The sequence below is a fragment of the Panthera tigris genome, chromosome B2, assembly GCF_018350195.1.
Source record: "Panthera tigris isolate Pti1 chromosome B2, P.tigris_Pti1_mat1.1, whole genome shotgun sequence".
Classification (NCBI taxonomy): Eukaryota; Metazoa; Chordata; class Mammalia; order Carnivora; family Felidae; genus Panthera; species Panthera tigris.
In genome coordinates, this window is record NC_056664.1 from 109,815,010 (window position 1) to 109,837,896 (window position 22,887).

Genomic DNA, 22,887 nt, shown 5'->3' on the forward strand with positions numbered 1-22,887 from the left:
AATTGGCTTTGCTTATAGATAGGGTGCTTTGTGCACTTTGTCTGAGCTTCAGAAACTTTTGAAAGTAAAAGGGGAAGCCATTTCTAATTATGCCAGGACAATAGGTCTGAACTAGGATAATCACTTTCCTTTCTAGCAAACCAAGCCTTATGGCACTCAGAGTTTACAGCCAATGTAGCCAGGTTCCCCACCAAAGTCCTAGCCATGTCCACACCCACCACGTGGTGATTGGCTAGTCTTTGCCATAATTGTTCAGTTCAAGAAAATGTTGGTTGAACTTAGGCTATGTAGGGTAAGTGGCCCCTCTCTGATTTGTTGAGCTTTCCTAGGCCTGCATGGTCTTTGTTGGTTTTAGTTATGGTTTCTTTTAAGAGTTTAAGCCAAGAACAAAATGCCGTCTTCATAAAAGCAAAGAAAAGGAAGTGTGCTTCCTCCAGACTAAATGCTTAGCAGCTATCTGATATGGTTCTTTATTTGTGACTAAGTGGTTCTCTCTGGCTTTACCAGGGAGTCCAAACTCCTCTCCCGAACAAGCAAGGTCTGTCTCCTGGCACGCACCCGCCTGCCACTGCTTGATGGCTAATCTGCAAGGTAACTAGAGCTCTGTGTCTTGCTGTGCTTTTGTAGACAATGTTTTAAAGAAATTCAGAACCTAAGGAATGGGTTCTAATATAACTTTCATTCTTTCCTAGGTATTCTCTAGGGATTTAGAAGATTGAATTTCTGTGGCAATTCATAAGGCTCTGTTGACTCTTGTTTTTTTCCTTACATTGATTCCCATATACCTACCTAGAAAATTTAAAGCATTCAGTAATTTGCTCACACCAAGAGGTTTATCTGAAAGTACTATAACTTTAGAGTCTGCCTCATTCCCACCCACCAATATTCTCCATCTGTCACCTCAAGATAATTTTGCTCTGTAGTGCATGTATTTGTTACAGACAGGCTTCAACGTATCTGGGTACCACCATGGGCCCGCAAGACTCAGTTGTATAAGACACGTAACTTTATCTTTCTAAATTCAAACTTAGGTTCAAATAGGAATTGCACAAAGTAGATTCTACTTAGTCTCCATCAAACCTAGATAATCTTCATTCATTTAAGGTTTATTTTCAGCTGATGAATGTATCATATTTCACAGAGGAAAATCGGGCAAGTATTTTCTCATTTTCTCCCATCAAATCCGCTAGATTCCCTGCTTCAGTGCCCATGTGCTCCTCCATCCCTTCTGTTTAGATGACAGAATGCCCCCCCTCCTATGGCAACTCCTTCACTGCGCTGTAGTTCTCAGACATGTCTACCCTCTCAAGGACATCTCTTCAGGGATTCTACCCTTTTTCTTAATTGACCCTGAGACTTTCAAGTAACTCAAAAGTTCAGCCTTTTTCAACTCAAAAGTGTTGGCTTTTACAAGTTCTTTTTTTTCTCTTTCTTTCTTTCTTTCTTTTTTTTTTTTTTTTTTTTGGCTTTCCCCTTCCCTGTTCATCAGTGGTGACAATAGGTGCCTCAAAGTCTAGCTTCAAGCAGTGGCTCCAGCCAAACATCTTGTAATCTTTCTCGACAGTGCCCTTTCTCTTGTGTGGGACAGGGACCATCAGCATCAGATGCACTGGGGATGAGTGCCAATGTCCAAAGAAGACTGAGAACTAGATATTGTGATACCACCATAATTCTCTTCCTTCCTGGACCCTGGCCTCTGTCACTTCCATCTCATCCCCCTGTCTTCAGATCTTGGGTGAAACCTCATAGAGAAGGAAGAAGAAGGAATCCTTGAATTGCCTTAGTGAAAACTTAAAATGCCATGGGGCACCTGGGTGGCTCAGTTGGTTAAGGGACCCAATCTAGATTTTGGCTCAGGTCATGATCTCACGGTTCGTGAGTTCGAGCCCCACGTCAGGCTCACATCAGTCTCTGTGCTCATAATGCAGAGCCTGCTTGGGATTCTCAGTCTGTCTGTCTCTGCCTCTCCCCCACTCATGCTGTCTCTCTCTCCCCAAATAAATAAACAAAAAAAAGGAAACCTAAAATGCCTCAGTAACCACAAATTTTACTGAATTTGCAGAAAATTGACTATATAAAGTTTTCTGCACTTAAATAAAAATGGGAAGTTGAGTTAGGAATCAAATACAGTTATAGGAAAAGAAAGACCTACTTTATTATATGTATGTCTAGACTACAAATACATACCTGCTATCCTTGAGGGTTCTCTCCTCCTTATGTGGCTTGTGGACTTTCTTTCCTGATTGCTCTCTCAAGGAGGGTACATGAATCTCAGTGATTCTGCAATATTGGCCCCAGAAGATGGGGTGCCTGGGTGGCTCATTAGGTTAAGCCTCTGACTCTTGATCTCAGGGTCTTTTGAATTCAAGACCCCTTTGGGCTCCACGTGTAGCCTACTTCAAAAAAGATTCCAGAAGAAACTATTAGTACTCCTACATATATTTAATTTTATATAAAATGAGATTTAAATTAATCTTTAGTATCTTTATATGTGGATTGACATTGTCCCTTTACACAGGCATACTATCAGTCACTTGTCATGAAATGTCTTGAGGAAAGAGTGCATGTGGTAGTCTAGAGGTAGTCCCAGTTTTCATCCCCTTTCAGCTTACTGTGAATTACTGGCATTGAGTGTGGACACACGTAAGTGAATTCTCAAATAATGTTACTGAGTTTTAGTTAAATGAAGCATTATAAAATGAGATGAAAAGACTGGGAAAATGTTTACAGAAATACTGAAAAGTTAAGACAATGCTAATAACATACAACCTTAGAACAAAAAATGACTGCTTATATGTTTCTATTCCTAGTGTGAGTTTTTCTAAGTCACATCATAAGACATAAATTGGGAGCATGTAAATAGTTTTAACAAAAAAAGAGTTGGCTTAGAATTTCACAATTACAAGAAGATCACTTGAAATGTGAAAATTTATGAACATTACTACTGAAGATAACCCTCACCCTTAAGCTTGTTTGACCTCAAAATAGTAGCTAATGGTAACATGAAGCTGTCTGCAATTAACAAGACAATATAAAAAATATTATTTATTTCATCTTCATCTCATTCTCTTCAGTTTATATTTTTGTGTAATAAAATTCATAATATTCATACTATGTTAATATGGTTATATATACATATAACTTATGAATAAGTTATATATATGAAGGACACAACATTTTTTATTGATGGGGTACAAAATAAAAAATAATTAGAGACCATTGCTCAATAGGACATCAATTAGCAAGACTGCTTCTAACTCTTACAGTGAAAAATGGTAGAGCTACATGATACTTTGAGAAGTTTCTTAAAGAAACAAGTTCCCTTGGGACCAACATCATATTTTGTTTTCTTCTTGGGTTTTTCCTTTATAAAGTTATAAGGCAGAGCCAAGCATCACATACTCAGAATGAGTCTTCCACCCTCCCCCCCCCCCACATTCAATCATTTATTCAAACATACTAATTAAGCACATCCCATCTGCGTAGTGTAACAGCACACAGTCCAGAAGTTCTTCCTAAAAGTCTTCAAATCAAGTAATGAGAATTCTTGGCAACAATTCTAAATTGTATTTGGCTGCCATTTTTCCCCATAGGGCGTCTGCCAACTATGCAAGTCAAATTATAGGAAGATATTTGTCATCAATCAAGCTAAAAATCTAGACACGCAAATTAATTCTTGTTAATCCCTGGGTTAAAAAATGATTTCCAGCAAAGGGCTATTTTTCTTCCTCCTTCTTCTTCTCCTATTTTTCTCCCTTTAGTGTGTTAAAAAAATGTTACAGATCGTCAGAAGTGTCCACTGTTAATCAAGGTTAAGCAGGAAATACAGAATATAATCTGTATTAGATAATCACTAACATCTATTGAGTACTTACTAAGCACTTTATTTGTATTTATTCATTTAATCCTTACAATGACCATTTAACTATGACTCTGCTCATTTTAAAGAGGAACTGAAGCACAGAGAAATGAAAGGATTTAGTTAATTTTATTTATGGTAAGGAACAGAGACAGGACTTCGCCTCTAGCAGTCTGGCCAAAGTGTGTATGCTCTGAATCACTATGCTATAATGCTACTCTAGCCCACTTATGGTTCATTTGGCAGAAGTCAATTTTATTCTTTTTCATTTTTTAACTTTGTTAAAATATAATTTAAATGCAACAATGTAACCACTTAAAGTATACAGTTTGATAATTTTGACAAATGTACACACCCAAGTATCCAACAGACTAATCAAGATGGAGAATATTTTCATCACTCTATATTGCATTACTTCCTCATGACCCTTTGCAAGGAATAGTAATTGAGTAATTACTGTCAAGTAATTGTCACTATGTCAAGTAATTGACACTTCCATCATTATAAAAAGTCCCTCTTTATCCCTAGTAAGTTTCCTTTTCCTGTTCTATTTTTGTCTCCTAATTACACAACCACTTCAGTTTTCTAATGATTAGCACTTGCATGGTATTTTTTCTATTACTTATAACATATGTGACTTCATATTTAAACTAGAATTTCTTGTAGAAAAACATGCATATATATAAGTCTACCATATTGCCCTTTGTTTTCTATTTGTCCGATCCAGTTTGGGCTTAGCTCCTCTTTTTTCTTTTGTACTTGCCTTCTTTTGGGTTAATTGACTTTTATAGCATTTAATTTTTGTAACCACTCTGAGCTCATTAGGTATAATTCTTTTCATTCTATTTTTTCACTGTGAAAATACGGCTGAGGAGCAGTTTTACATTAATTATTAAATTAATCAGTTGAATAGCAAGTATTTTTAAAATAGCTCTTTTTGAAAACAATAAATATCTTCATTTGTTATAACATTCTGATTTTATTTAAATGAAGTTGCTCTATTGTTACATTATGTATTGTTATATATTATTATATCATATATTGTATAATATATAATGCTATTATCTGTTATATAGTTAGTTATATATATTTTATATGTCATTAATCTATGTTGGTATATCCAAAATGGACAAAATGAAAACTATAAAATTCAAGACATGAGAAAACAGGTTTTTGAGAGATGAATCTATAAATGTGGTTTCTTCAGTGCACTACTTGTTTTAAAATTGATGTGAACAATAAAATGTGTCTTTGTTGAGCATTTTCTTTGCTGTTAACTAGAGTTATTTGCTTAGCCATAAATACTTGACAGATAATAGTAAGTTGAGCATATATCACTATAACAACTTAAAATGAGTGTTTTTGCCTTTTTGAGGTGATTAGTATATAATTCCTCATTAAGTAAATAGTCAAATTTTTAATAAAACTTGTTTTGAAGCGAAATTATGAAATTTTCAGGTGAAAGTTAGCTTTATTTACCATAGAAACTCAAACTTAGCTATTTAGTTCTTTCTTCCTTTCAATTCTATCTTGCTGAGCATCTGAGGCTCATACAAGGTGACTGTTAACATAAATAGGCCCAAGATCCCTTAATTTCTCTGACAGGGCTTCCATGAAATTAATTTGAAAATAGGTCAGCATAATGTAGAAGTACCAAAGAATCCTAAGACATTTAAGAAAGAAGGCTAGGTGATGATTTGGTGTAACATCATCATTTCTAGACCAGGATTCAGATGGTAAAGTGGTTAGGTAATTAATTTTTCTAAGGATAAATGTACAGATAGCCAGTGGAAGAAAGCCTGTGTTTTGAACCCAGACAGTAATCTTTCAAAGTCAAAACAAGAAAATCTTCTCATAATAGGATTTTAATATAGGGCAGCCAAAGATTATTATATTAATTTATTTAAGTACTGACTTTGAATAGATTTAAGATTAAAAGTGCTAATCCCTGAGCTATGGAGTTTTGCTTCATTTTGTTTTTGTTTTAATTATTTGTTCCACTGAAAGCTGTCTTGAAGAGAGTAAATAGATTAAGGACACAGACTTTGTGTAGAAAATCAACATATTACTGAAAGAAGTATCACACTTTTGAATAAATGGAGCTAGAATTTAAGGTCTTTAAGTGGAAAGACTACATATAATATTGATTCAACCCTTTCTGAAAAGATTTATCAATTTTAACTCAATTCTAATCCATTAAAATTTTGGCAAGAAGAAGTTTGAAGAGACAAAAACTGTCCTCTCCAAAAGGATCCCCAAGAAACCCTGACCCGCAGCATTACTTCAATCTTATATGACCCATTGCCTCTTAGATAAAAACTGTGCACATCCTCCCTTTCCACACCCAAATCCTCCTTTTAGAGAAGGTATGAATGTTTGTATCTCTCCTGTAAGCTGCAAGCCATTGCCTTAAAGTGTTTTGTCATTGTTCCAAATCTGGGCTTGATCTTATCCCAGGGGCAGGCGCAAGTCAACTATGTTGTCAGGATGGATGTACCTGATCAAAATTTACTAATTTGTAAGAGAAATAAAATCATCAATTGGGTTCTCAAGTCCATAGCCTATTATATAGTCTCTTCCTACAGGCATGCAGCACATGAAAATGGTATAATAAGAAGTTGACTGTTTCCAAGAGAAAATGTCTTCTACATTCACATATAATTAAAACAGATTTGAACCACCGTTGTTTTCAAACACTCTGTAACATCACTCTATATTTATTTGGTATCTAAATGCTACAGTGGAAAGACTATGGTCAGCCATACTTACAACATTTTATGGATCTTTCCCCCTGATTGAATGTCTACTGTTTTTTCCATTATTTTTATATTTACTTATTTGAATTATATTTGATTCAAAAACATTGCTAGAATTAGGAAGTTTAGGTTCTATTTTCATTTAAGGTGTCAAATGATGTGGCATTTTGATCTATATACTGATACCTATTTCCAACTATGGAAGATTTTCCTCCATTATGATTTTGTATATTCCATTTGTTTTGATGTTTATCTTAGTAATATCTTATAATTATTACACGGTATTTTCATTCTTTTCATATCTAACATTTTCACTTTCACTATTCACAATGTCTCCCTGCATTCTGGAGATTCTTTTCAAACAATGTCATTCTATTTATTACTTTCTCTTTGGTTGATATAATACCTTCTATTTAGTTACTAATTTCTTTGAGTCTTTTGATCACATTCAACTTATTTTTGAGTCTCAGTCTTTCTGCTGTTCTTGTTTTCATTAGGCTTATCCTTTTTATTTCAATCTGTTCTCTTCTTATGGGTTCTTGCTCCTGTTTTATAGAAGCCACTTGCACTTATTGATATACAAGAGATATTTTTGTTTATTTCTTCTGTTTATTTTGATAAATCATTTTTTCAAGGGTATACTCTTGTTCTCTGTCTTCAGCATATTGTGACCTCTACTTTTTTGTAGATATGCCCATAGATTTCATGCTTCATCTGATTATTATTTTCTGTCTTTCCTCTTTAAATAGAAAGAAATAAGCATCCAGATTTGGCATTTGTTACAAATAATGAGTAGTGTTTTTTGCTTGTTTATTAAACTAAACTTGCTGTGCAGATAGTAACTGATAGAAACCTGCTCTCAGGTAGAGGAGTTATCTGAACTAGCTATCTTAGCTGGAGGATAGGTTTGATGGGATCTGCTACCAGTTGTAAAACAAGTGTGCAATGAGTTGGAATATTCTTCTGCCCTTACTGCCTAATTCTCTGATACTTTTGGGATATTACATGCAGAAAAACTATCACATTAATCATTTATTATTTAAGTGGTGTAAAGTATTTGTTCAAGATAATAGCACCTTGTGTAAAGAAACTGCACTTCTTTTTAATTTTTTTTAATGTTTATTTTATTTAGTTTAAGAGAGAGAGAGAGAGCAGGGGAGGGGCAGGGAGAGAGGGAGAGAAAGAATCCCAGGAAGGCTTCACTGTGAGTGCAGAGCCCAACTCAGGGCTTGAACTCACAAACTGAGATCATGACCTGAATCAAAGTCAAGAGTCAGATGCTTAACCAACTGAGGTACCCAGGCACCCCTAGAAACCATACTTCTAAGGGTGCAATATGCTAGCTACTTCCAGCCCTTCTCTAATTCAAAGAAGGAGAAGGAAAGTGCGGGAAAGAAAGAACAGAATTATAATCTAAAATGTAATGTTTCTGTTTGCAATATCCAAAGTAATATGGCTAGGTTTCTGGCTGGCACACAGACCTAACATCACATAGCCAGGAGGCAGATGGTGGGATAGATCAAAGACTTTATTGCTTTATTTTAGGTCTTAAAGGCCACATGATATTAGATGGCAAAAAAGCATATTACCCACCAGTAACCCCATCCATAATAAAAATAATTAGGAAACCAGGAATTTAAGGGAACATCTACTATAAAAAAGACTGTTTATAAAATAACATTAGAAACATTGCTTTAAAAATCAGGAATGAGACACCAAAACTTTTTACCTTACATTTGACCTTGAGTTGAAATTCTTAGTACAATATTATAAGAAAAATTATATCAGAGAAGAGTTAGCTAAAATAGCATTAATTGTATATGTTATGATTATTTACATAGAAAACTAATCTATGGGTTATAAAAATTAATAAGATAGTGTAGTAAGCAAGCTACAAATCAGATGTTTCCTAAAGACAGTTATATTTCTATATAATGGCAGGAAACCACTAGAAAATATAATTAAGAAGATAGTATTTTCAGTAGTCTCAGGGAATCCAGTTGTCTAAGAATAAATCTATATAATATGTATAAAAATCTTAGAGGGAAAATTATTAAACATTATTATGCAATATTAAAGACTATATAAATAGATATATCATTTTCATAAATAGGAAGACAATATCATAAAGGTGTCAATTCTTCCAAATTGATATAACATAGATACAATTCCCATTAAAAAAAACAGAATTTTTTACACATGTTAATAAAACCTTATTAGCATGTGTAAAAAGATAAGGGCCATGAATAGTTCGGATATTTCTGAAGAAGAATAATGAGTTGGGGAGACTTGCTCTTCCAGATACTGGATTGTTATAAAATTATACAAATTAAGATAGCTTAGCAATGTTAGAGAGATTATAAAACTGATTAGTGGCATTAAATAGGTTGCAGAGATCAACACATGTATGGAACTTTGAAAATTATAGAGGTGGAGTATATTTTGGGTCCTCACTTCTCATGAACGTAAAAATATAGTCAAGATAGTTAAAAACTCAAATGTTAAAACTTTATAACTCTTGGTAGAAAATTCAGATGACTATCTTTTGGATCTTGGGTAGGCTCTTTCCTTAAACAAGACAAAACATGTTGACCATAAAATAAAATATTAATAAATCTGACAATATTAAAAGTAAGAATGTTGGCTATCAAAAGCTACATTAAAGAAAGTAAAAGTTACAAATTTGTAGAAAATATTTATGACACCCACAATCTAAAACAATTAGGATCAAGAATATGCAATAAGAAAAACACAAATAACCTACAAGGTATTGGGCAGAAGATGAACAGATATTTCATAGAGAAAGAAACCATAGACCAATAAACACATGAAGAAATGTTTACCTCGTGAGGATTAGGAAAACACACATAAAGACAAAATTGTCATTTTATGTGCATCTGATAGACCAGCTTTTTAAAGTTTTTAAAGTGTTGAGGAAGATGTGAGTCCCCCTGTGGGGGCCTAAACTGGGGAATCCATTTTGAAAACCATTTTGGCATTATCATCCAAAATGGAAGGTTAATCTATGGCGCAGCAATTTCAATTCAAACTATGTATGGTTACTTTGCTCAAGAACAGTGTTAAAAATGTACTAATAATTCTCTGTTTCCTTAAGAAGAAAAAATTGCCATAAAGCAAGCGCCAGATTTGACTCCATGTGGAAATTTTGCCAAGATCTCCTCAAGCAGGGGCTCCTGGGTGGCTCAGTTGGTTGAGCGCCCAACTTCGGTCATGTCATGATCTCATGGTTTGTAGGTTTGAGCCCCACGTCAGGCTCTATGCTGACAGCCTGGAGCCTGCTTCAGATTCTGTGTCTCCTCTCTTTGCCCCTCCCCAACTCACGCTCTGTCTCTCTCTCTGTCTCTCTTTCAAATAAACATAAAAAAAAAAGTCTCCCAAAGCAACTTTTTTTCTTTGTTCCTTTTATTTCACTACTAAAAACTCTTTTGAAAAAATGTTTATTTATTTTTGAAAGAGAGAAAGCATGAGTGGGGAGGGGCAGAAAGAGGAGGACAGAGGATCTGAAGCCAGCTCTGTGCTGACAGCAGAGAGCACCATTCAGGGCTTGAACTCAAACCCTGAGATCATGACCTGTGCCAAAGTCAGATGCTGAACTGGCTGAGCCACCCAGGTGCTCCTAAAAAAACCTTTGTCATAGATTCTTTAGAGTCCTTATGGTCATTAGTTAATTCATAAAGGAAATAGCCCTGAAAGAGTGTTCAATCTCTCACAGTATGTCCTTTTCAAAACCTGTGGATGCATTTGCATTATAAAAGCCATAGCAAAGTCACAAATTGCTCTCAGGTTCAGAAAAATTGGAAAAAAATATCTATTAGTTGCATTATGCTTATCACAACAAAGTCTCTTCTCTATTCTTCCACTTTCTCTTCTATTAAAATCCGCAGAAATAAGAGCAAATAACCTATTATCTGAAAGCAAACATTCTAATGTATAAATCTATTATATCTTAAATAATTAAAAATAGTAGGGTTACATGTGTCAGTTTAGAGAATTATAAAATTGTCGAGTGGCTTTTCCTTAAATTTCTGCTATAGACATGTGTATAACAATATTCTCTTCTGCTTAGCACTAAATTAATATACAATCAAAAAATGATCTCTAAATTGCTGGGCTTTTATGTTTTATATAAGAGGAAATCATAAGAATTACAAAATATATCCTTTAAGTTAGAATTTATAGATCTTTAACTTATATCCTTATGTAAAAAGTGGAAGAAATTAATAAAAATGGACAAATAATGTCAGCACCATAATCTATAGGGAGCTAAGGGAATCTAAAGAATACATGGGCCCTGCTTTCAATGATCTTACAGTCTTAGACTACAAAAAAAGATAATTTACTAAATTTTAGAATAAAAAACATTTTATCAGTTTTAACATGTTTTATTAGATGCAACACATAAGAATATTTTGATGTTGCAAAATAAATTGGTTTAAGAACTTCTACCATAGAGGATGGTTTCCATGATGGATTAATTAATCATCTAGATTAAGCAAGGAAAGAGAATTTTTGTTGTTGCTGTTGTTGTTGTTGCTCTCAGGGGATGGTCCATGTGGAGATTTATTTAGTTATTTAGTTATTTAGTTATTTAGTTATTATTTACTTTTTAAAATTATTTATTTATTTATTTTTTAATTTCTATCCAAGTTAGTTGGCATGTAGTGCTATAATGATTCTAGGAGTTGATTCCAGTGTTTCATCCTGTATGTATAACACCCAGTGTTCATCCCAACGAGTGTCCTCCCTAATGCCCCTTACCCTTTTAGCCCATCCCCCACCCACAACCCCTCCAGCAACCCTCAGTTTGTTTTCTGTATTTAAGAGTCTCTTATGTTTTGCTCCCCTCTCTGTTTTTATATTATTTTTGCTTCCCTTCCCTTATGTTCATCTGTTTTGTATCTTAAATTCCTCCTATGAGTGAAGTCATATGATATTCATCTAAGAAAGAGAATTTATGAAAAGATCATAGATGGGGCTAGTTTAGGGACTTGGTTCAAAGGCTCAATTGATGTCAGAAGGGTCTAACTGAGTATACTTTGCTTTCTCTGGGTTGGTTGCATTTCAGGCTTTTCATGGTGGTCTCTGGCATCTTTAGTCATGTCAGCACAACACCAAATCCAAGTTAGTCTCCATCCCAGATTTAGGGAATTCCAGACCAGCTCCTGTCCACCCACCCCACCAGCTCTGCAGAAAGCCACAGAGTGACCTATTGGGAAAGGGGGGAAGGCCAGGCTTTGAGTCCTGTCTGGGATGCTGGTCTGGCTATGTGCATTGTTAAATCCATAACTTTTATTGTTTAGACATAATGGCATATCAGCCTCCCTTTGAGTTCTTACTCTGAGTCCTTCAAATGTTAGGGGCAGGCCAGGTATAGGCAATGTTAGAAATTTTGTTCTTCAACCTGAGAGCAGGAGGAAGTCATTTGAAGGAATTTAGGCAGGAAAGGAACAAGATAGGATTTAGATTTTTTTAAATGGCATTGCCGTGCTATAAGCAGTATAGAATCAACTGCACATATTTAAATGTATACACCTGATCCATTTGACATGCCAATGAAATCACAATTAAAAAAAAAACAAAGAAAATGAAAAAACCCACAAATGACTTTTACTTGGAATATATAGGACTCTACAATTCAGTAACTACAAGACAAACAACCCAATTAAAAATGGGACAAAAGACCCCCCAAAACCAAGAGCATACTGTACACACTATAGGTTAGCCGATTTGAAAATAAATTACATTGAAAAAAATAATAAAATGATTAAGAAAAAAAATGGGACAAAAGATTTGAACAGTCACTGCACAAAAGAAGATATACAAATAGCAGAGAAGCGCAGGAAAAGGGTCTCAATATCATTTGTCACTAGGAAGATGCAGATTTATATTTTAAAATGTCACTCAGGCTCCAGTAGGGAAAGAACTGGAGATCAGGTTGGCAGGAAGAACAGTTAAGAGGTTGTTGCTATAGGACTAGTAAAAGACAGCAGCTACTTGAATTAAGATAGTAGTTGTAGAGACAGGGAGTGGATGACAATTGGACAAATATTCAGGGAGCAAAATAGATAGGCCTTGACACTGGTTTTGATTTTAGAGAATCAAGTGTTAGAAATGATTCCAGATTTTCTGGCTTGTGCAGTAGGGTGGCCAGTGGTGCCATTCACAAACGTGGTGAAAACTGGAGAAAGACCAGGTATGGGTAAAGATTAAATATATGTTAAATGAGCACTTTTGATGTATTTCTGAGACCTCAAAGTAGACTCTGGGAGCTGGCAGTGGAGCAAAATGTGTCCTAAGCCTTGTCTCTTGTGTTTGGTGTGGGCAGAAGCTCAGTGGCAGTGAGCTGAGGTTTAAATGCAGGGAGAAAGAGAAGAGCAGGGATTGCTAAATCAGATTCCCCTGTTCTGTCCCCATGAAAGGGAGGGAGACTGTCATAGGTGGTCTACACTAAGGAAAGCAGGAAGCACTTCTGGAGGAAGGGGAGTTTCAGAGACCTTCTTTAAATACTCAGAACTCTTGAGGTATTTTGCTATTTGGGGGGTACCCTGAATTGGAACAAGTAAGCTCAAGATCGTCTGATTTCTATGGTTCCTCCAATTCCTATCCTACTCCCATTGCTGATCCCCAATTTATACACAGATTGTATAGTGGATGTGGCCTCAGGAAATCAAAAGGTCCTACAGTGCAAGTCATTCCAAATCTTACTAAATGACCTTATGTTCCTTTTTTCCTCATGGATTCTATAATCTGTTGAAGAAGGGGGAAAAGAGCATTTTTTTTCTTTATTTTTATACCTCATTAGTGAATCCTAACCATACTCTGCCTTAGACCCCTTTTCCATCTCAGTCTGGTTCTCAGATTCTTAGAAAGGACAATGGATCTTTAAATTCACTCAGTTTGTGCTGGGAAGAGGCCAAAATTAGTTAGCGTCCCATTGATACTCAGTTGGAGTAGCCTTCTAGTTGTACAATCTAGGGAAGGCATTCACACCTCCTCCTCCTCTTCTTTTCCTAGTTTGGAACATTCTGGCTTGTGTTTTGCTCTCCCTGTAAATATGAGAGAAAATAAAAGACACTATTCAGCCTCCTTTGTCTGAAAAGTCTGGCAGTTCAGTGGTTTTCTTTAAAGGGGGCCCTCATTTGTAACTAGCTTTGCCATTAACGGAAATCAATCTGAATGTCCTATTGTGCATCTTTTTTCTTTCCTCACAGTCTGAACTTGTCTTTGCCAAGTTTTCGAGCTGAACCTGAAAGACCCTCTCTCATTTTCCCTGTTCCCTGCCTCCAGCCCCATTGACTCCTAGCACAGCTTTCTCAGGGAGAAAGGCTGCAGAGTGTGGATAAGGAGGAACTCGACCTACTCTGCTAACCCAGTGGCCTGAGCCAATCACAAAGCGGATTGGAACCTCATTTGAGCCCCCCTTCCCACCCCCTCCCCCTGGCAACAGCCTCCAGTAAAGGGGGACACTGGAAGGGTGTGTTTGCAATTCAAATCCTTGGCTTTCTGCCTGCATCTTTTCCAAATAAGAAGGCAGGAGCTGCTGTGAGGTGCAAAGGGGTCTTCAGAACTGCAGTGGCAATAAGATCCAGAGATCCTCCCTCCTGTCTCTTTTATCTGTCTTCAAAGCAAAAGGAAAGGGCAAGGATGGTGGAGGCTTTCTGTGCTACCTGGAAGCTGACGGACAGCCAGAACTTTGATGAGTACATGAAGGCTCTAGGTAGGTAAAAATAAGATGTGCTGTTCTCTCCTTAACCTGAAGCTTCAGTAGTGCCAATTCCTTTTTTTCTCCTATTAGATTGCCAAGCGACAAAGAAAGATCATGTTGTCATAACTGAATCCTAGGCTATGCATTTCCCACTGAAGGGATTTTTAATGTGGCGTTTGCCTGCTTTCTTGCCCAGGGCTAAATAACAGTGCATTTGGTAGTCTGGGGGAGGATGTGAAGCTTCTGTGCCTTTTTGTTTTCAGCATCCACTTATCATTTGTGCATCCAATTAAGCATCCGCGTATTATAGCTCATCAGTAGTCATACTGCATAATTAACGGACTAAACGTGTCCTGATGAAACTTACACTCGAGGGCCTGGATTCAGGATAGGAAAGCAGATTCCTGCTATGTGAGTTATTTTGGAAGTCGCTGCTAACTGCATTGCTTTTTTAGGTGTGGGCTTTGCCACTAGGCAGGTGGGAAATGTGACTAAACCAACAGTGATCGTCAGTCAGGAGGGGGACAAAGTGGTGATCAGGACACAAAGCACATTCAAAAACACAGAGATTAGTTTCCATCTGGGAGAAGAGTTTGATGAAACCACTGCAGATGACAGAAACTGTAAGGTAAGGACCGCTCCTTCTCTGGGGTGGGGATGGGGAGGAGGGAATAAAAAGAGATCCCTGATGTTTCTCGTGTTTAGATGATGGGAGTAGAGAAAGTTCTCAGTATTTCAGTTCAGAGAGGACACCACCAGGATTAATTTTGCATTCTAGTGCACATATGTGGCTACTGGCTATAGCTCAAATCTCAAATCTATCTGTCTCTTACTCTACATTTTTCTTTTCATATTTGTATTTCAGAAAGTAAGAGTGTTCATTTAAAATAAAGATTGTATTTTGTTTAATGTCGCTGATTGCCTCATATTAACGAAACTGTTTGCCTCATCTGAAGGCTTTGTTTATAAGAGTAGAGTGACTAGTCTGAGAGTACTTGTTCAGGACTTTTATTTCTAACATATGAAATTTTTGCATCTAGATGTACACACTTCAATGAAATTATGAATTATTAGTTTACTATCATAATGACTCTAGAAGCCACAGAAGATATGGTACTAATATGATAATTAGTTGATCACCATTCATTCAATTCTATAATTCCTTCAAAAACCACTTCACTTGACTTTCATCTCAGAAATTTAATCTGTACCTTTTGCTATGTTCTGCATTTTGTTGTTGGTCTCAGTCTGTTGTTAGCCTGGATGGAGACAAACTTGTTCATGTACAGAAATGGGATGGCAAAGAAACAAATTTTGTAAGAGAAATTAAGGATGGCAAAATGGTTATGGTAAGTAAAGGCAGTTCTCCCTTTGTTTCTTCTTGCTTTTCACTCCTCTCCTAGTTCCCATCCCCTTCTCTCTCTCCCACCCTTCTTTAATAACAGTAAGTCTCCAGCAAGCTTCTTTGATCATGTGTAAAACAGAAGACATAAAAATGTCCTTGTGAATTGTATCATCAGCTATGCTTCTTTAATTATAGAAAAAAAAGAAAAATTCTATGCAAGCGTGGTTTTCAGAAGTTTCCATCGATTTAGCTAAAACTGTCAAAGAAAGAATTTGTGTAGTATTACTGTGAATGTCTAAACCTCAAATGAAATCTAAATATAAAAATATTCATGAAAACATATGAATAAGACTGATAAATTACTATGAGTATCAAGTTGACTGAATATCCAAAAAATTACTTTACAGCTACTGTAATAAATAAGAGATCTTGACACTTTTTATATTTTAGTTTATGCAGGTTCCATAAGCTCAGTGCAGATAATTTAGAATATAACAGAAAAGTGTAGTTTCTCCTTAGAGGGAACCATTTTGATGTTACTTCCTTCTAGTCTTTCTTTTGATGCATCGTGCCTTGTAAATATTTCCATTCAATACCAGTAGTCATGTAAAAACTATAAAAATATAAAATTAAAATCTCTAATGATGTAGTAGCATCATAAACTGGGGAAAATGTTATGCATTAATCTAACATTCTAGACACATTTTTGTGAACTGAGTAATGGTATTTTGATGACATTGAAATAGTCAATATATCATTTTGGGGTTTTTTGGGGGTGGGTGGGTATTGCTTTACCTATTCCTTCTAAGATAATAGAAGAAAGGGCTTTTTTGTTTTTGTGACTTAAGGAAATTGACTGCTGTTTTTTCTCTTCCCTTTAACTGTTGCAATCAGGGCTGTTCTAGATTGAGACACAGGGCTTACGTTATTCATACTTCTTTCCATGGGACGGGAAGAGAGGGGCAGTGTTCCTCTTATGGTAATGAATATTTGCCCACATATTTCTGCAGTGATCATCAAAAGAAAGGATTTGTTTATAAAAGATTCAGTCTGAGCTTCTCCTTTATGCTTTTATCTCCATTTCCCACCCCCCACCCCGAAGACGGAAAAGTGGATAGCTTATAACTGACTGATCAGGCAAGACTGAGTTCAAAAAAAGGAGATTAAAACAATGAATGACAAGGGCATGCTATGCTCTTGAAAATCATGTCAATCCATGTAAATAACAAACCCTAAAAAAACTCCTAGATTTTGTAAAGAGATTTTATAGAAATTCTTCCAGTCCAATTTGACGTAAAAGTCCATGTTCCACGTTACACCTACCCAGGCACGTAGGCTCACATCAGCTGAAATATGACAACCAAAGCAATGAGAACATTTGTACATTTACTTTTCCTGATGACTTTGACACAAGTCATTCCAAATACCATTTCCCCAAATGATTTGGATTTTCTAAAAATTCTTCACAATTTATGAGATGAAAACCTATTATAAATTCCATTCACTTTCAAAGCAGACAGCTAATTTGATTACCCCGATAATTTAAGGGAAAAGGAATTCTTTTGACCTGAATCTATTTAGTTAATGTCAGTTTTTTTGCTTCATTTTCCTTTTAGAGACATAAACTATATATACATGTTATTATTCACTCAGTAAATAAAGTTTCTTTTCTTTTTATTTTAAGAAAGGAAGAGCTTATGTAGCATTTAATGTTTGTCAATGACATTATTCGTTTGCATAATATGTAAATTATATATGATCATCTTTAGAAAGTTCAGCTACTGATATTCTTGTATAAAAAGACTTGATTCTTTTTGCATCTTTCAGACTCTCACTTTTGGTGATGTGGTTGCTGTTCGCCACTATGAGAAGGCATAGAAAGGTTCCTGATCTGGGGTTCGAAAAGCTCTACAATTTTTCTATTTACTCAAGTCTCAGTGTTATCCTGCTATTACAGCATGGGTGATCACGAATTAAAAGGTTATCTTTGTTGTGGAGGTGGAAAATGGTGCTTTAAAAACTTGTTTTAAAACTTTTTACTGCAAATAGCCCAATTTTGATCTGCAGATTTATCATGTTTTATAATTCACGTTAAGATGTTAAGTCACATTTTTAAAATAAAGAAGTAAATACATTTTATAATTTCCATTGAAAAGTAAATTAGATTCAAATAAAAATTGTATACCCATGAGAAATTTTGTTGTTGTTTTTAATGTCACTAATCTGGTGGTTTTAATATTAGATATTAGATATTAAATATTTAATATTAGATATTAATCTGATTAATATCACTAATCAGGAGGTTTTAGACAAAATAGCCTTTCTTACTGTATAAAATAAAGCTGGAAAAGTGCTAACTTTTAAAAAATATTACTAACAAAGTGCTAACTTTGTTTAAAATATTAATTAAAAAGAAATCAGCAGAAGCCTGGGGAAAAGTGGAAATGCCACAGTTTTGGTTGGGACTTCCATAGAGAACCTGTGGCAATCAGAAACAGGCAGGCAGATGAAGCAAAATGATATACACAAAAATGTCTTATTAAAAATAGTCAAAATATCACACAATCAAAATGTCATATATTCAAGTTTCCTATTGAAAAGTAAACAGGAAAATAAAATGAATTTTACCCTGGATTATAAAGATGTGTTTCCAGACAAATACTTTGAGCTGAACTAAGTCAACAAAAGTGCTAAAATGGAGTGCATAGAATGTGTATTAAGGCTTCCAAATTCCCTTTAAAAAAATTTTTTTTTAGTAGAGAAAACTAACTTTATTTTATTTTTCTAACTTGTTTTATTTTTTACTTTTTAAAATTTACATCCAAATTAGTTAGCATATAGGGCAACTATGATTTCAGGAGTAGACTCCTTAGTGCCCCTTACCCATTTAGCCCATCCCCCCTCCCACAACCCCTCCAGCAACCCTCAGTTTGTTCTCTATATTTATGAGTCTCTTCTGTTTTGTCCCTCTCCCTGTTTTCGTATTATTTTTTGTTTCCCTTCCCTTATGTTCATCTGTTTTATCTCTTAAAGTCCTCATATGAGTGAAGTCATATAATTTTTGTCTTTCTCTGACTAATTTCACTTAGCAGAATACCCTCCAGTTCCATCCACATAGTTGTAAATGGCAAGATTTCATTCTTTCTGACTGCTGAGTAATACTCCATTGTATATACATACCACACCTTCTTTATCCATTCATCCATCGGTGGACATTTGGGCTCTTTCCATACTTTGGCTATTGTCGATAGTGCTGCTATAAACATGAGTGTGCATGTATCTCTTCGAAACAGCGCACCTGTATACCTTGGATAAATGCCTAGTAGTGCAATTGCTGGGTTGTAGGGTAGTTCCATTTTTAGTTTTTTGAGGAACCTCCATACTTTGCTTCCAGAGTGGTTGCACCAGCTTGCATTCCCACCAACGATGCAAAACAAATCCTCTTTCTCCGCATCCTTGCCAACATCTGTTGTTGCCTGAGTTGTTACTGTTAGCCGTTCTGACAGGTGTAAGGTGGTATCTCATTGTGTTTTTTATTTGTATTTCCCTGATGATGAGTGATGTTGAGCATTTTATCATCATCAGTTGGCCATCTGGATGTTAATTTTTGTTTTAATATTTATTTATTTTTGAGACAGAGAGAGAGAGACAGAGTGTGAATGGGAAGGGGCAGAGAGAGAGGGAGACAGAATCCGAAGCAGGATCCAGGCTCTAAATCAGCACAGAGCCCTACGTGGGGCCTGTGGGCTTGAACTCACAAGCTGTGAGATCATGACCTGAGCCAAAGTCAGCTGCCCAACTGACTGAGCCACCCAGGTGCCCCCGAATTATTCCCTTTGTGTGTGTGTGTGTGTTGCAGTTGTTGAAACTGAGTTACCCAAGGGAAAGTAAATACCTATTTGTAACTGGCTAGGGTTTGCCTTTGTAAGTAGAAACAAACAAATGTTATTTTATATTTCATCATTTATTAAATGCATTTTATCCATTTTCCCAAACCAACAATGTGAAGCAGGTAAGGCAGATACTGTTATTTTTACTTTACTGATGAGGAAATTGAATATCAGATTTACCTGTCCATGTTCTCATGATTAGTGAATAATACTGAGAACTGCAAACCTTGTGATTTTCCCTTTCATTTATTGTCAAAAAAGCACAAGATTTTAGTTTCCCTGATCACTACTTAGGAAATCGTTCCTCTGTTAGCCTCTGCGAGGCAAATAGGGTAAATATTTTTTCAGGAAAAAATAGGTAGTATTCATTTTTTTAACGTTTATTTATTTTTGAGACAGAGACAGAGCATGAACGGGGGAGGGTCAGAGAGAATGGGAAACACAGAATCCGAAACAGGCTCCAGGCTCCGAGCTGTCAGCACCAAGCCTGACACGGGGCTCGAATCCACAGACCGCGAGATCATGACCTGAGCTGAAGTCGGACGCTTAACCACTGAGCTGCCCAGGCGCCCGGTAGTATTCATTTTTAATCAACCAGGTGATTTCAGTTAATTTCTATAATTCAACGCCCAATTAACTTACAGATATCAGCATGAGGGAACTTACTTTAACTTACAAAATTCACCATAATGAAACTATTATCTGACTATTGGATTTAGGATTACTTTATTACTATAATGAAGAGTAGAGGAAACTAAAGTGCAGCTACAGGATTTAACATTTGAATACAATTAGTACTGAATGCCAGGATAAGGTTGGCTGAGATGACCATTCCTAAAACTAGAGAGTCTACCTTTGTCTTAAAAAGCATGAAACAGAACACTGAGAGTGTTTGCTCCCAATTGTTCAGGCAGACTTCATCTTTGCTTCTGTTGGAAGAATGCTTTCTCTTGATGATTCCAGCCTCTGCTCCAGTAGAAGCAAGGGTTCTGGCCTCTCTGCTCTTAAGAATACAAGGCCATGGATAGGGATTCACCTTCAGTTGACTATTATTAGGCCAAATAACATCCTGCTGGCATTTATTTCCATAACAACTGCCCTCCAAGTGAAGAATGGGAAGGGTTTTGGGTGGCCTAAATGAGAAACAATTACAATTACAATGACAATCACAAAGATCAAAGGTTGCAGTGGTGTACCAAATATATTTTTCTGGGAAGATAATTAACAAATATTTTTTGCTTCCTAAATCTTTACAAGGTAGTTGCAAATCATTTTTCTTCGAGCAGTATTCTAGCTCATATACTGACCTACCAATAGTACTAACTTTTCTGGTTTGTCCTTTTTGTTTTTGTTTTTAACATAGTTAATAGAAAAGGGAAAATTCCCAAGCCCAAAGGCAATTTGACCAACAGGCCCTGGAGAAATGTTTGTGAAATCCCAAGGTCTTAAAGTTGCGAACTTGACTAAAAGTGGTCTTGTGAAATCCACACTTGCACCCCTGATGATGAGTAAGGAGCAGTTTCCATCCTGTCATATGTGTTCTCTCACCCAGATACACACCCTCACAACAAATGACTCCTCCATCTGGACCATGAGGACCTATAAATTCATGTCCAAGGTTAAGATGAAAACCCACAGATGTTGAGGCACTATAGCTTTGCACTAGAGAGAGTAGGTATAAAGGAAAACAAAGCAGAGGGAGTAGAAGGGAGAATGATGTTCCTATCCATTGTCTTTTAAGGAATTCAAGCATTTTTTAGGTTTCAAAAGGTGCTGGAGGTAGTTTATGCTTACTTACTGAAGACTGTTTCACAATCAATTCACTTCCAGTAAAGCTTATTGGAAATTGGGGGAGAAGAGCTAAAATTGCTATTTTTACACTTTAAAAAATCATTTTCCTAGTATTCAAAATGTTTGGGTTAGAAACACACAAGTTATTTTGTTGTCCTTAAAGTTATTCTCTCTCATCTGTCATTTTTCCCCCTGCCCATTTTCCTCCATACTTTTGAAGTTGTAGACTGAGAAATTCCAAACACCATTCTGTCCACCATTGGAAAACATTTTGGTTCTAGAAAGGCTTTTCAATTATCCTAAAACTGAGGCAGGACTTAACCACTCTGGCAGTACATGAAACAAAATGGAGGCACCTTGATTACTATTTCAAAGCCTCTTTCATGTGGCACTTTCCCATTAAATTACACAGGATACAATATAAGGTTTCCTCTGATGGGAAACAAATACATTTTATGACCTCTTTTATGAAGTTAGTCATCCTGCAGGATATTTTTTTCTCCCAAGGAATTCCACATCTTTATCTTAAAGAGACCAGCACCCTCATAAATGGTTAGAGAAGAAACACAGAACCTGAAACAATTTGGGGATCTTGGCCCCATTGTCAGACTAAGTAACTTTAAAAATTCTTTAGGAGAGTAAAAGCAACTGGCTCTACTTATGCTTGTCATGTGTCTCTGGACTGCATAAACCACAGTTCTGAGACGTTCTAACTCAGGTGTAAACAAACAAACAAACAAACCCCCTAAACAAACTAAAAACCAAGACCCTGTGTCTTTTTTTTTAATTTTTAAATGTTTTTTTATTTTTGAGAGAGAGGGAGAGAGGGGCAGAGTGTGAGCAGGGGAGGGGCAGAGAGAGAGGGAGCCACAGAATCCACAACAGGCTCTAGGCTCTGAGCTGTCAGCACAGAGCCCTCTGCCAGCTCAAACCCACCAACCCTGAGATCATGACCTGAGTGGAAGTCAGACACTCAACCGACTGAGCCACCCAAAAGCCCCTAAAATCCTGTGTCTTTGAGCAGTGGTTCTCAAACATCCCCATCACTTTAGCATCACCTGGAGGGCTATTAAAAACACAAATTACTGGACCATTTTTACACTCCTTCCTGAGTTTTTGATATAATTGGTCTGGAATAGGACCTAAAAATTTTCATTTCTTACTAAAATTCCCAGGTAGTGCTGATGCTTCTAGTCCAGGGACCGCCCTTTGAGATAGCTGTGCTATCCAAAACTTCTGCTGCCCTCCTCCAAATTCTCATGCTTCAAGGTTCTCTGCATGTCTTCTGCAGCAGAGCCCCATCTGTTTAAGGCCAGGCAGCATTTAGGGAAGATGATCTGCTTGAAGTGTGTGCCCAAGCACATTCCTTCCCTGGCCAGTCATTGATGGAAGGCATAAGAGGGCAGATCATCGCTAGACAGTTGCTGAAGGTCAAACGAGCTGACCTTTTGCGGAATCTGCCCTCGCACGTGACTGCAGGGCGTCTACACCCTCACCCTTCTTCTGCCTTCTCTCCACCC

General features: G+C 36.4%; 1 protein-coding gene across 1 annotated transcript; it reads left to right on the forward strand.

Annotated features, from left to right (window-relative positions):
• Window positions 1-583: 583 nt before the first annotated feature.
• Window positions 584-17,732, forward strand: FABP7 (fatty acid binding protein 7). Its single transcript, XM_007078670.3, has 5 exons — window positions 584-591; window positions 14,263-14,353; window positions 14,797-14,969; window positions 15,589-15,690; window positions 17,514-17,732. The coding sequence occupies exons 2-5, from the start codon at window positions 14,281-14,283 to the stop codon at window positions 17,562-17,564; spliced, it is 399 nt and encodes a 132-aa protein (XP_007078732.1). The 5' UTR covers window positions 584-591; window positions 14,263-14,280; the 3' UTR covers window positions 17,565-17,732.
• The last annotated feature ends 5,155 nt before the right edge of the window (window positions 17,733-22,887 follow it).